The sequence below is a fragment of the Artemia sp. Qi Xiang Cuo genome, chromosome 21 (assembly GCF_049724085.1).
Source record: "Artemia sp. Qi Xiang Cuo chromosome 21, ASM4972408v1, whole genome shotgun sequence".
In the NCBI taxonomy this organism is placed as follows: domain Eukaryota; kingdom Metazoa; phylum Arthropoda; class Branchiopoda; order Anostraca; family Artemiidae; genus Artemia; species Artemia sp. Qi Xiang Cuo.
The window spans coordinates 45,722,334-45,735,029 of record NC_142814.1 but is presented as its reverse complement, the minus strand read 5'-3'; the positions used below and the strand labels follow the sequence as shown (position 1 = coordinate 45,735,029).

The 12,696-nt window shown below is 36.4% G+C and overlaps 2 protein-coding genes across 2 annotated transcripts in view; both read right to left on the bottom strand.

Annotated features, from left to right (window-relative positions):
- Positions 1-12,696, bottom strand: part of Tim23 (translocase of inner mitochondrial membrane 23) — a 294,534-nt gene that overhangs the window by 202,003 nt on the left and 79,835 nt on the right. The gene's annotated exons all lie outside the window — the stretch shown is intronic.
- On the bottom strand, positions 1,255-2,231 carry LOC148939626 (phosphoglycerate kinase 1-like). Its single transcript, XM_089107185.1, has one exon. The coding sequence runs from the start codon at positions 2,088-2,090 to the stop codon at positions 1,362-1,364; it is 729 nt and encodes a 242-aa protein (XP_088963311.1). The 5' UTR covers positions 2,091-2,231; the 3' UTR covers positions 1,255-1,361.

The following is a 12,696-nucleotide window of genomic DNA, read 5'->3' as shown; positions in this document are numbered from 1 at the left end:
ATTACTCGCTTCAAGATCTATTTATTCATTTATATTATTACTTGTTGTATGTTTTTTGCTATGGTTGTTTGTTTAATTTCTGATCGTTTTGGGTCTCATTTATTCTTTAATAGTAATTTCTGGTCGTTTTGAGTTTTAATTTTAACAGGTATTTGTATCTGCTGAGCTTAATTTTAAAATGACCTTTACTTTTCTTTGAAAAACTTATTTTTCGGAAAGTTTGTTTTAATTAATTTAATAAAACAATGAATATTGGTAAAATATGACAATTTGACTTGAAGTTCGGAATAGGGAGAGGAACAAGTCAAATTCGTTGATCTTGGTATAGCTACTTACTAAAGTCATTGATAGAGAGCAAAACTCAGGTAATGGTTAAGCTAAACTCAAGTCCATTCCTGAAGGTTATAGAGCCACCTACTCTGTCTTACGCCAAGCATCTCCGGCAAGGATCATCACGCATTTCAATCCCTTGAAAAATGGCTGGCAGCGTCCTTGAGGGAGGCATTGCATCAGATGAGCTGAAGACGCCTACTTACCTTCAACATCAACGCACAAAAGGCCACACCATTATCCCTACACGAGGCCAATCAGAGATGACTGCCAGCGCTGTTAATCCGTTTCCCCACGTTTGTGACTCTCCTGAGCAAGAGCGTAAAATCCAGTGCGTCAAAGCTCAGTTTATACTAAGCGCCATACATGGATAACAGAAATAAAAACCATTAATTTCAGTGATATTGAAGTCTACACTTTAAAAATTATGGCCAATCAACTCTACATCTAGAAAATTACTAATACTAATTTTATACTTTGTCTTACCACTCGTGTTTTTGCCCTGGAGTCATAACCGCGATCATAATCTGCTAAAGTATATTTATCTGATAAAACTCACACTAATCATCATTTTTTGGTTCGATGAATTTGACAATTAGTTTTCTATGATTTCTTCCTACCGGATAGGCATTAAGCTCTTTGACACTAATTTCCTTCTTTGGGTGTAAAATAAATAAACTTGAATTGCTTATCAATAAATCAAAACAATTATTACTAAACGATCAATTTGCCTTTGAAACTTATGGCATTCAAATGCGAAGCCCTTCCTATAGTCAATAAAAGCACGACTTAAGTGGGTATTTGCTGGCCAAAGAAAAGGGGAGAGCGCTATCCATCAAAATTTATGAAAAATCCAAAATCAACATTTGTAGAGAATTAATCAACTCTCTGATTTGATGATATTGAAATTTTTGACAAAAAGAACAAGATAGGAGAATTTTATTTTCATCAAAACATGAATTAATGAAAGATCAGAGATAATCACAAGAACATCAACTAGAAAGACTAACACACCTTACTTGCACTCATATTTAAGCATTACAAAGGGCGGCAACTCCTGGTAAGATCTTTCCTTCCAAAAGCTCAAGACTAGCTCCCCCACCAGTGGAAACATGACTGACTTTACTTTCAGTGCCCCATTTAGCAGCACAAGTAGCAGTATCGCCGCCACCAATTATAACAGTTGCACCACGAGCTGTAGCATCTACAGCTGCATCCATAATTGCTTTAGTACCATTTGCAAATTTTTGAAATTCGAAAACTCCAATAGGTCCATTCCATACAATGGTTTTAGCTTTTGAAATAGGCTCAACAAACTTTTTAACTGTTTCTGGTCCACCATCAAGACCCATCCAACCAGATGGAATTCCGTCAGCAATTTTGGCACTTCCAGTATTAGCATCTTCAGCAAATGTGTCAGCTGTTACGAAATCAACTGGAAGATGAATGGCAACTTTCTTTTCTTGGGCTTTTGCAACTAGTTTTTCTACAATTTTAGCGCCTTCGGCATCGAAAAGAGAATTTCCAATTTCCATATTGTTTATCACTTTTAAGAATGTGTATGCCATTCCACCTCCAATAATCATCTCATCAACTTTATCAAGAAGACTCTCAATAAGTTGTATCTTATCAGCAACTTTGGCACCTCCTAAAATAGCAAGGAATGGTCGGTCTGGGTTCTCAAGGGCTTTAGCAAAATATTGAAGTTCTTTTTTCAGCAAAAATCCTGACGCTCGAATGTCAAACCCATCTCCCATCATAGAGCTATGAGCTCTATGAGCAGTGCCAAAGGCATCATTCACATAAACATCCCCCAGCCTCTTTAAGGAATCACGAAATTTTGTCACATCTACTGGGCTGGCTTTTACTTTCTGTCCTGAAGCATCAATTCCCTTTCCTTCTTCTTCTACGTGGAACCGAAGGTTTTCAAGCAATATAATAGAGCCCTGAGGGGGGTCAGCACATTCCTTTTCAATTTCAGCTCCAACACAATCATCCAAAAATTTGACATCTTTACCAAGAAGCTTCTTGAGCTCTTCAGCCACAGGTTTCAAAGAGTATTTAAGCTCTCTGCGTCCATACAACGAAACAATAATAAAAAAAGAGAAAAACGAGGATTATACAAGCCAGTGAAACATATGAACCTAAAAAAAGAAGAATAGCCAATTAATCTTCAACTATAGAATAGCCAAGCAAAAGTATGCTAGTATATAAATTAAAGGCTTAAAATAAGTATATATTGTACATAGCAATACATAGACAGACTTATTCTAAACCCTACAAGGGCATAAGCAGAAGCATGCCTAAAAAAAGAATACATAGTTATTCCTCAATTTAGGTCCATCAATATCTGGGATCTGTAAAATTAAATCAATACTCTAACACAAGAATAATAATATAGCAGTTCTCTTTCTTTCATAAAAATTTGAGGTTGGAAAAGCTTATTAATTTGTATTTGTTTAAACAATAAAACTTTTCAAACAAGACGTTTTGAAAGACAACTGGTAAATAAAACATTTGCAATAACCAACTAGATATATTTGTTGAAATTCAAAATGCTTTCAGTTAAGAATTCCATAGACTCCAGCCTAGAGAGCATTGGTTTGATGGGGTCAGCAGCCCTTCTGTCATACAGGTTAATTTTAGCTTAATGCTTTAATGTCACTCTTCACTTTCATTTTGAAAAAGAAATTGTTTTTCTAATTTAATTAATAATCGGAAATTGTTAAATTTAACGTAAAAGTTTATTACCAAAAAAAACAAAACAAGAAATTTATGATAAATACGTAGAATTACCGTAAATTGGGACATATATAGATATTGAGACTTATTTAAAAGCTTACAAGGCTACAAACAAGAGAATACATAAAGAAATTGTATAGCATATGTTAGTATTTTTCTTTTTTTAAACGGCAAAGGATTCATCAAGATGGTCTGCAATGATACTCTTTTTTGTATGAATACAGAGAAACGGACACAAGTTGGTGCTCTGAATTAAAAAAAGCTGTTACTGTATTACCATAAAGTTTGGCTTGCATATACTGAGCATTTAAAATTTAGCTTAAAATCTAACATGTACAGAGTGACCCAGCGTGATAAGACGCTTAATCACAACACAATTTTCTAAATGAAAAAATAAATGAGAGAACATTTTCATACTGGACCCAACTTCCAGACGAATTTTTGCTAAGGTATAAAATATACTGTATATTCAGGCAAAAGCTAAAAATTATAAAAAAACGCTGTTTGAATGAGAGGAAAGGGCACCTTTGAAACTAAATACATAATTACCGCAAATATGAATAGATGCCTCCCTTTCAAGTCCTTTCAAGTTACAACCCTTTGCCCTAAAGTTTAACTTAAATTAAAAAGCCAAAAAAGACGTGTTTTCAGTACGAATGAAAAACGTGAAAAGACACACATTTTCAAACTCCCATAATCTTCAGAACCAGAAAGAATTCCAGTTCAAACGATTTGTAAGATAATAGAAAAAGAAAATGCTACTAAAGTGTTATTTTTGTTTACTACCTTTCTTACATTCTAATAGTCTTTCACTAACGCAAAAGAGAAAATCCTAGTGTAAAAATCAGTTACTTTATGGGATTAATTTAAAAAACTTTTTCCACAAAATAAGTTTTTCAAAGAAAAGTAAAGAACTCCATTAAACAAAAATGAGCAAAAATACAATCAAATAATCTACCAAGCATGAAACTACCACAAATCAGCATCGATAAATAAATGAAACCCAAAACGAACAGAAATTACAATAAATAAACGAGTCAAACTTAAAACGAGCAGAAATTAACTTAAGTTGGGCGCAAAACCCCTATGCCTTTCCAAGGCCAGACCAAAATTTGCAGTTTACTGAAAAAATACAAATGAATGGGCATTGTCAGTTTAATATACATATACTGATATTTAGTAATCAATATGTTAAAATTATTTGATTTATTAAAGTTATAAAAGTAAAAACATTTATATATTTTTTCAGTAAAGTGCAAATTTTGTTCTGGCCTTGGGAAGGCATAGGGGTTTTGCGCCCAACTTATGTTAATTTCTGCTCGTTTTGAGTTTGACTCGGGTATTTATTGACATAGTCTTTTCAGGAAAAAAGAAAAAATACTTTAAACCTTTCCCTTTTGTAAGAATTTATAGTTTAGCCTGCTATTTGTATGCTGGAGAAAAATTTTCAGCAACTTTTAACAACATACACCCTTTTAAAAACCTGGACACAAAAAATACTGTTTGACTTAGTTTCATACCTCCTCTAGTTGACCTGAAATGGAAAACTTGATGCCATCCGCAAAAAAATCTGTCTACTTTCTTTGATAGCTTATATACACCTACGATTTTTTGATTTGGTCAAATTTTATGAGCAGAAATAGGATGGTTGGCGTGGGAAGGTAGGAGTGGAAGGGGAATTAGTTACCCTCAAATCACTTTCGACTATTAAAAAGGGCATCAGCCCTTTCTATTTTCAATCGAATGAACCCTTGTTGAAGTTCCTACAACAATTCCTTCGATATGAAGTGCCCTGGTCTAAACAACAACAACAACAACATATAATACATTATACCCACATCGGTATTTACTATAGACATGTCGAGCTTTCCAATCACTTTCGACTATTGAATAGGACACAGACCTTTTGATTTCCAATCGAATGAGTCCTTTTGGAAACGACAACGTTTCCAAACGTTATAAGGTGTTTATAGAAATATAAACACCTTATATCCCCCAGGGCATAAATTACAACCCTTACCCCAAGGTCTCTTAGGGTGGCTGTCATCCTCTAAGACCGAATTTCCAGAACTTTCAACTACGTTAAACAACATGCCTATCTCAAAATTTTGATTGGATATGTTTGGGGAAATGGTGGGCGTGACATGGGTGTTAGTCGACTTCCAATCACTTCTATTAACAAGGGCACAAGCCACTCCAATTTACAACTGAATGAGCGCTTTCCGAAGTTTCTACGACAAATTCTTCGATACGAAGTGCCCTGCTCTAAAGGAAAAAATTAATAAACAATACATTGTGTCAAAATCGCTCTTATATACCCCCAGGGCATAACTTAAAACCCTTGCTCTGAGGGTTGGGGGGAGTGTCATCCTCTTTACTTAGTCCCCGTTTCTTGTCTTGTTCTCAAGTGTCCCCGTTCTTTACTTAGGCAGCGCGATCGTGCTGCCTATGATTTATACAACAACTTTCTATATAAACCTTATATTCCCCCAGCGCATAACTTATAACCAGTGCACTGAGGGCTTTGAGGGGGTTATCATCCTAAAAGACCTAATTTCCAGAACGTTCAACTACGTTGAACAAAATGGATTTCTCAAAATTTTGATTGGATGTGTTTTGGAAAATGGTGGGCGTGAGAGTGTTAGTCACTATCCAATCACTTTCAACTATTAAAAAAGGTACTAGCCCTTTTAATTTCCAATTGAATGAGCCCTTTTGAAGTTTCTACGACAACGCTTTCAATAAAAACTTTATATGCCCCGGGGCATAACTTACAACTCTTGCCCTGAGGGCTGTGGGGGGAGGGGTTGTCATCCTTAAATACCTAATTTCCAAAACTTTCGACTACGTTGAATAGAATTGCTGTCTAAATATTATGATTGGATGTGTTTGGGGAAAAGGTGGGCGAGAGACCGGGGCTAGTTGCCCTCAAATTACTTTCGACTATTCAAAATGATACTCTCCCTTTGAAATTCAAATCGAATGAGCCCTTTTTCAAGTTTCTACAACAAAGAATTCAATAAAAACCTTATATGCCCTCAGGGCATAACTTTATCTGGAAATCAACTACAATGAACAAAATGGCTATCTCAAAATTTTTATTAGATGTGTTTGGGGTAGTCCCCGAAGCCGCGCGACGCTGAAATGACGGCGGCGAATGTGTGATTCAGTATCGGCGGCGGCGCACCCTCGATTTTTCGACCGGCGGCACGCCACGGCGTGCCGATTTTTCTGATTAAAAATAATAATAAAAATTCAATGTCAACAAGCACGTTTAACCTCGATTTTAGTAAGGATTTTTAAATGGTTGGCTAAAAAAATTCAAGAACCATATGACAAAACAGGAATTTGTTGGGCCGTGTGGAAAGTGTTTATGTTCACCGTCGATCAGACCAAGTAGAATTCTCATTTTTAGCCACTAGACCCAGGGAAACCTATGCTGTGTTTATGTTTAACATCGCAGTGTCCCTATACAATCCCTTGTTGATTCATTTTATTCTAGTTAGTTATTTCGGATAAGTTGTTTATGAATTTTAAATTTTTAATTTCAATCCTCTCCTGTTAATCTAATACGTAAGAAAAGGAAGTGAAAAAAAAACAAACAATTAACATAATCGAAAAAACACTGGATACAAATCAGATACCATGGCTTAACAACACCAACAATTTTAAATCAGTGGTTACATCACTTCAGTTACAATTGATGTAACAAAAGTGAGTTTGTTCACTCTGCCTGGAGCCATTGATCTTTTTGCAGTCACTGTCAGCCCTGTCGTGCTTAAAAGTCGTTTAGCAGGGGCACATGTGGTCGGTACAGCCAGAACTTGACGAGCGTAAACTGCCACTCGCAGGATCTATTACTAGTATTGGACCTTGGGGTCCCACAGAATGCCGCAAATGGGCTTCTTCTTTGTATCTGCTGGAATAAGTTGTTTTATATGGGAGAACAAACCTGCACTTTCACAATAGGGCCCCTGTGCCCTACACTACAGAGGAACTAAACTGCACCTTTACCCTCTTTTCTTATCAACACGGAATAACCCTCCGAAATTCTTTTTTGAAAGAAGTGGTCAAGTTATAACGTTTCAAGTCAAAGTTTAAGGCTACTTCAACTTCAGATGCAGCTAGACGGCATAATAGTAAAATATTGTACTGGCACGTTAACAAACTGAGAGGGAGTAGTCAATCCGGACTTGTCCCAGTTAAAGATAGGAATGGGGTCGCAATTAGTGATAAGGAAAAAAATAAAGAGAGATGGGCCGAACACTTTGAGAACTTGCTTAACCGAGATAGAGTTACAGGAAAAAATATAGAGGAAAATGAAAAAGTTTGTGATACTTTGGATGTGAAGGAAGATTTGCTTTGTGAGGAGGAATTAGCAACAGTACTAAAAGGATTAAAGAATAATACGGCTCCAGGTGCTGATAGGGTGGTAAATGAGTTTCTTAAATATGGTGGCTCTGAGGTTAGAAATAAGTTACTGAAGATTATGAACAGGATTTTTGAAAAAGGGGAAGTACCTAACGATCCTAGGAAAACATTAATTAAACCACTCTATTAGACAGACGATAAAAACGAGCAGGGTAGCAATTATGACATTAGTCTGGTCTCTTTAGGTAGCAAGCAGATTAGTAGTGTGATACATTTATTATAAAAAGGATCCACAGTCACTGTTATTGGTGCAGAACAGTGTGGCTTGAAGCATATTAATTAACGTTTCAATTAAATCATTAGTCTTAGGACGAAAACGGCGACATTCCTGAGTTTTCAACCACATTTAGGTATCAGTTTTAAAGATTATAAGGAAACGTTCGATTCTGTTGATAGAAGAGCTTTAGCAAAGATTTTATCGTTGTATGGTATACCAGACAAATACATTAAGGTGATTAGTGCTATGTACGACAATAACGCTGCTCCGGTTAAGGTAGGAAAGGAGGTTAGCAGCTGGTTTTGTATTAAATCAGGAGTTAAGCAGGGCTGTGTTCTATCCCCCTTTATATGGATTATCTTGATAGACTTTGTCTTAAGGAGCACAGGAAAGGCAATAGGAGACCACAGAATCAAATGGGGAGGAAGAAGTCACTTGGACTTGAATTATGCTGACGATTTAAGTATCTTAGATGAAAGTTTGAGCGAAATCAATGAAATTTTAGAGGTTTTGCGAGTTCAGGGTGCTAGAATTGGTTTGAAAATTAATGTTAGGAAGACTAAGTCACTAAGGCTAGGAATAAGTGAAGATGAAAAGGTGACGTTGGGTAATGAAAAGATTGATCAGGGGGGCAGCTTCACTTATCTTGGTAGTATTCTTAGTAAAAATGGTGGGAGCAGTGAAGATGTGAAAAATAGAATAGCCAAGGCTCAGGGTCTTTTTTCACAGTTAAAAAAAGTCTGGAAGAATAGGAAGATAAGTCTGCAAACCAAGATTAGAATATTAGAAGCTACAGTGATGACAGTGGTCAAATATGACTCTAAAACATGGGCGCTCCAAAAAGCGGAGGAAGATTTTCTAGATATTTTCCAGAGAAATGGCCTAAGGATTGTTCAGAGTACCCGGCTGACTGGCCGTAATTCAAACAATAGGCTGTACGAAAAGCTTGGTTCAATACCGTTTCCTAAGGCTATAATGACAGAAAGGTTGAAATGGTTAGGGCACGTTCTGCAGGTGTAGGATGACAGATTGCCGAAGATTCTTATTTTCGGCCAACCGTCTAGGGCTAAACGGAAAGCATGTCGTCCCCGTCTGAGGTGGGAGGACGTCATAAAGAAAGATTTAAAGGAAATGGGAACTTCGTGGGCGGGTGTAAAAAGGGAGGCTTTAAATGGATTGGGGTGGAGGAGGAGCATGCGTAGCTCTGTTGGCCTCAGGCGGCTTGGTGCTGCGGTGAGTTATTAGTAGTAGTAGTAGTAGCTCTAGATAATCTACCAAGCGGGAAAATACCGCAAATCAGGATCGATAAATAAATGAAACCCAAAACGAACAAAAATAACAATAAATAACTGAGTCAAACTCAAAACGAGCAGAATTTAACATAAGTTGGGCTCAAAACCCCTATGCCTTCCCAAGGCCAGAACATAATTTGCACTTTACTGAAAAAATATAAATGTTTTTACTTTTATAACTTTAATAAATCAAATAATATTAACATTTTGATTACTAAATATCAGTATATGTATATTAAACTGACAATGCATATTCATTTGTGGTTTTGTCAGTAAAGTACAAATTATGTTCTGGCCTTGGGAAGGCATAGGGGTTTTGAACCCAACTTATGTTAATTTCTGCTCGTTTTTAGTTTGACTCGGTTATTTATTGTAATTTCTGTTTGTTTTGGGTTTTACTTATTTATCGATGCTGATTTGTGGTAGTTTCACGCTTGGTAGATTATTTGATTTTAATTTTGCTCATTTTTGGTTTAATGGAGTTCTTTACTTTTCTTTGAAAAAACTAATTTTTTGGAAACAGTTTTTTTAATTAATTTCTGTTCGTTTTATATTGACATAGTCTTTTCATGGAAAAAGAAAATCATACTTTAAATCTTTTCGTTTTTTAAGAATTTATAGTTTGGCCTGCTATTTGTATGCTGGAAAACAATTTTCAGCAAAATTTAACAACATAGACCCTTATAAAAATATGGACACAAATAGTAGTGTTTAATTTAGTTTCATACCTCCTCTAGTTGACCTGAAATGGAAAACTTGATAACATTCGCAAAAAAATTTGTTTACTTTCTTTGATTGCTTGGATGCACTTACGCTATTTTGATTTGGTCAAACTTTAAGAGCGGAAGAAGCCCTGAAAGTTTGAACATAATACCCTAAGTCATTCTTGGGATACTGCTGAGATGCCTTATTGGGAATTAGCATAAACACAGTGCATTTTGATTTAATTTTAAGGCAACATTTACTTTTTAAATATAAAGGCAAATGGGAGGGTGGGCGTGGGAGGGGGATTAATTTCCCTCCAATCACTTTCGACTATTAAAAAGGACATCAGCCCTTTCTATTTTCAATCGAATGAGCCCTTTTCGAAGTTCCCACGACAACTCCTTCGATACGAAGTGCCCTGGTCTAAACAACAACAACAAAAAAGTGATACATTATACCCACATCGACCTCTACTATAAAAATGTCAAGCCTTCCAATCACTTTCGATTATTAAAAAGGGCACTAGGCTTTTTTATTTCCAAACTAAAGATCCCTTTTTGAGTTTCTACGGCAACGCTTTCTATAAACACCGTATATGCCCCCAGGGCATAAATTACAGCCCTTACCCTAAGGGCTGTGAGGGTGGTTGTCATCCTCTAAGACCTAATTTCCAGAATTTTCAACTAAGTTAAGCAAAATAACTATCTCAAAATTTTGATTGTATGTGTTTCGGGAAATGGTGGGCGTAGAAGGGGTGTTAGTTGCCTTCCAATGATTTTCGACTATTAAAAAGGGCAAAAGCCACTCCAATCTCTAATTGCATGGGCCCTTTTTGAAATTTTTATAACAGCTTCTTTGTTACGAAGTAGCGTTTGCTAAAGGAAAAAAATAATAAATGATAATGTTTGCCAACACCGTTTTTATAGGCCCCTGGAGCGGAACTTCAAAACCCATGATCAGAGTGGGATTGACGAGTACCCTCGTCAAAAAATATGAATTCTTCCGGAGCGTCAGTTACACTGAACAAAATGGCTCTCTTAAAATTTTTACTGGATGTGTTTGGGGAAACGGTGGGCGTGAAAGGGGTGTTAGCTGCCTTCCAATCACTTTCGACTATTAAAAGGGGCACTAACTATTCCAATTTCCAATCAAATGAGCCCTTTTTGAAGTTTCTACGACAACTCTTTCGATACGAATTGCCCTGGTATGAAAAAAAAAAAAAAATAATATATTTTGCCAACATTGTTCTTTACTTATGCAGCTCGATTGCGCTGCCTATGATAACATCCTGAAGTGCCTAATGCTCTTTTACCTACCTCTTTTCATCCGAAAAATAAGAAAGAAAAATGAAAAGAATTTTAAAGTGGAAGGTAGAATTTTTGTTTCAAGAAAAATTTCTTCTTCTCCTTCCTATGAACCGATATACATGGCGAGCCCAAGATGACAGTATTTATTCTTAAGAAACAGATTAGCCGGGATCACGGTTGAAGCCCGGAGGTCGATATCTATAACCAAAAAAGAGAGAAAAAAACAAAAAAAACGGCGGCGTATTAGTGAAGCCGCCGCCGATAGAATCAGTGGCGGCGTCAGCGCGCTGACGCAAGCTCGGCGGCGCGCCGCCGTTTTTTTTAGGCGGAGCGCCGCCGACTTTTCGGTGCAGCTTCGGGGTCTAGTTTGGGGGAATGATGGGCGTGGGGGGGGCTAGTTGCCCTCCAATCACTTTCGACTATTAAAAAGGGCACTAGGCCTTTGAATTTCCAATTGAATGAACTTTTTTTGAAGTTTCTACGACAACGCCTTCTTTAACAACCTTATATGCCCCCAGGGCATAACTTAAAACCCTTGCCCTGAGGGCTGTGCGAGAGTATCCTCATCAAAAACAGATTTTCTATCTGGAAATCAACTATGCTGATCAAAATTTTAATTGGATGTGTTTGGGGAAACGATGGGCATGGGGGGGGGGGCTAGTTGCCCTCCAATCACTTTCGACTATTATAAATTCCACTAGCCCTTCAAAATTCCAATTGAATGAGCCTGTTTTGAAGTTTCTATGACGACACCTTCTATAAAAAACCTTATATGCCCCCAGGGCATAATTTATAACCCTTGCCCTGAGGGTTTTGGGGGAGTGTCCTCCTCAAAAAAATATTTTCTATCAGGAAATCAACTACGCTGAACAAAATGGCTATCTCAAAATTTTGATTGGATGTGTTTGGGGGAATGATGGGCGCGGGGGGGGGGGGCTAGTTGCCCTCCAATCACTTTCGACTATTAACAAGGGCAATAGAACTCTCAATTTCCAATCGAATGTGCCCCTTTTGAAGTTTCTACGACGACCCCTTCCATATGAATTAAACATAAAAAAAAACATCAGAAACGCAAGAAAAAAAACTACATCACACCTACCAACATTTACAATAATAAAAAATAAATCTAATAAAATATAAATAAGTTCAACAAAAAATGTATAGCCTAACAAGTAAAAAAAGTAAATTGTATGCCAACTCCAAACTATGGCTCCCTGTCCAATGAAGACAACTTAAATCTTTTGTTAAACAACTGCTGATATATCTTCCTGTAAACTAAAAAAGACTGCTCTGGTTGGTAAATTCCTCAGTAAAAACTTCACTTCTAATGTAACTTAGCTGTTCATAATAATAAGTCTGGATAACAATGCATTATGAATATAGATATATATGTATATTATTTTTATTTATTGTAACAATTCCTGGATATTATGTTTATTTTATTTGTTTTTAATTAATAGAAAAAAGGAAAATAGACAGTTAGGCCTTTAGAAGCATATAATTCGAAACTACTTCAGATTATGCATTTAAACGGGAATACATGCAATTTTTTATCCATAACTGGTGTTTGCAAATTGCTTATTCAGAACGATCTGCTTTTAGCTTTTAAAGGTAAATCATTAACTATAATTTCCATTCAAACTTGTAGTGACAATTGTTTTAATATCAATCC

What these genes read in the sequence shown, in the direction of transcription:
- LOC148939626 (XM_089107185.1), bottom strand. Translation starts at nt 2,090, where the DNA reads ATGATGGGAGATGGGTTTGACATTCGAGCGTCAGGATTTTTGCTGAAA.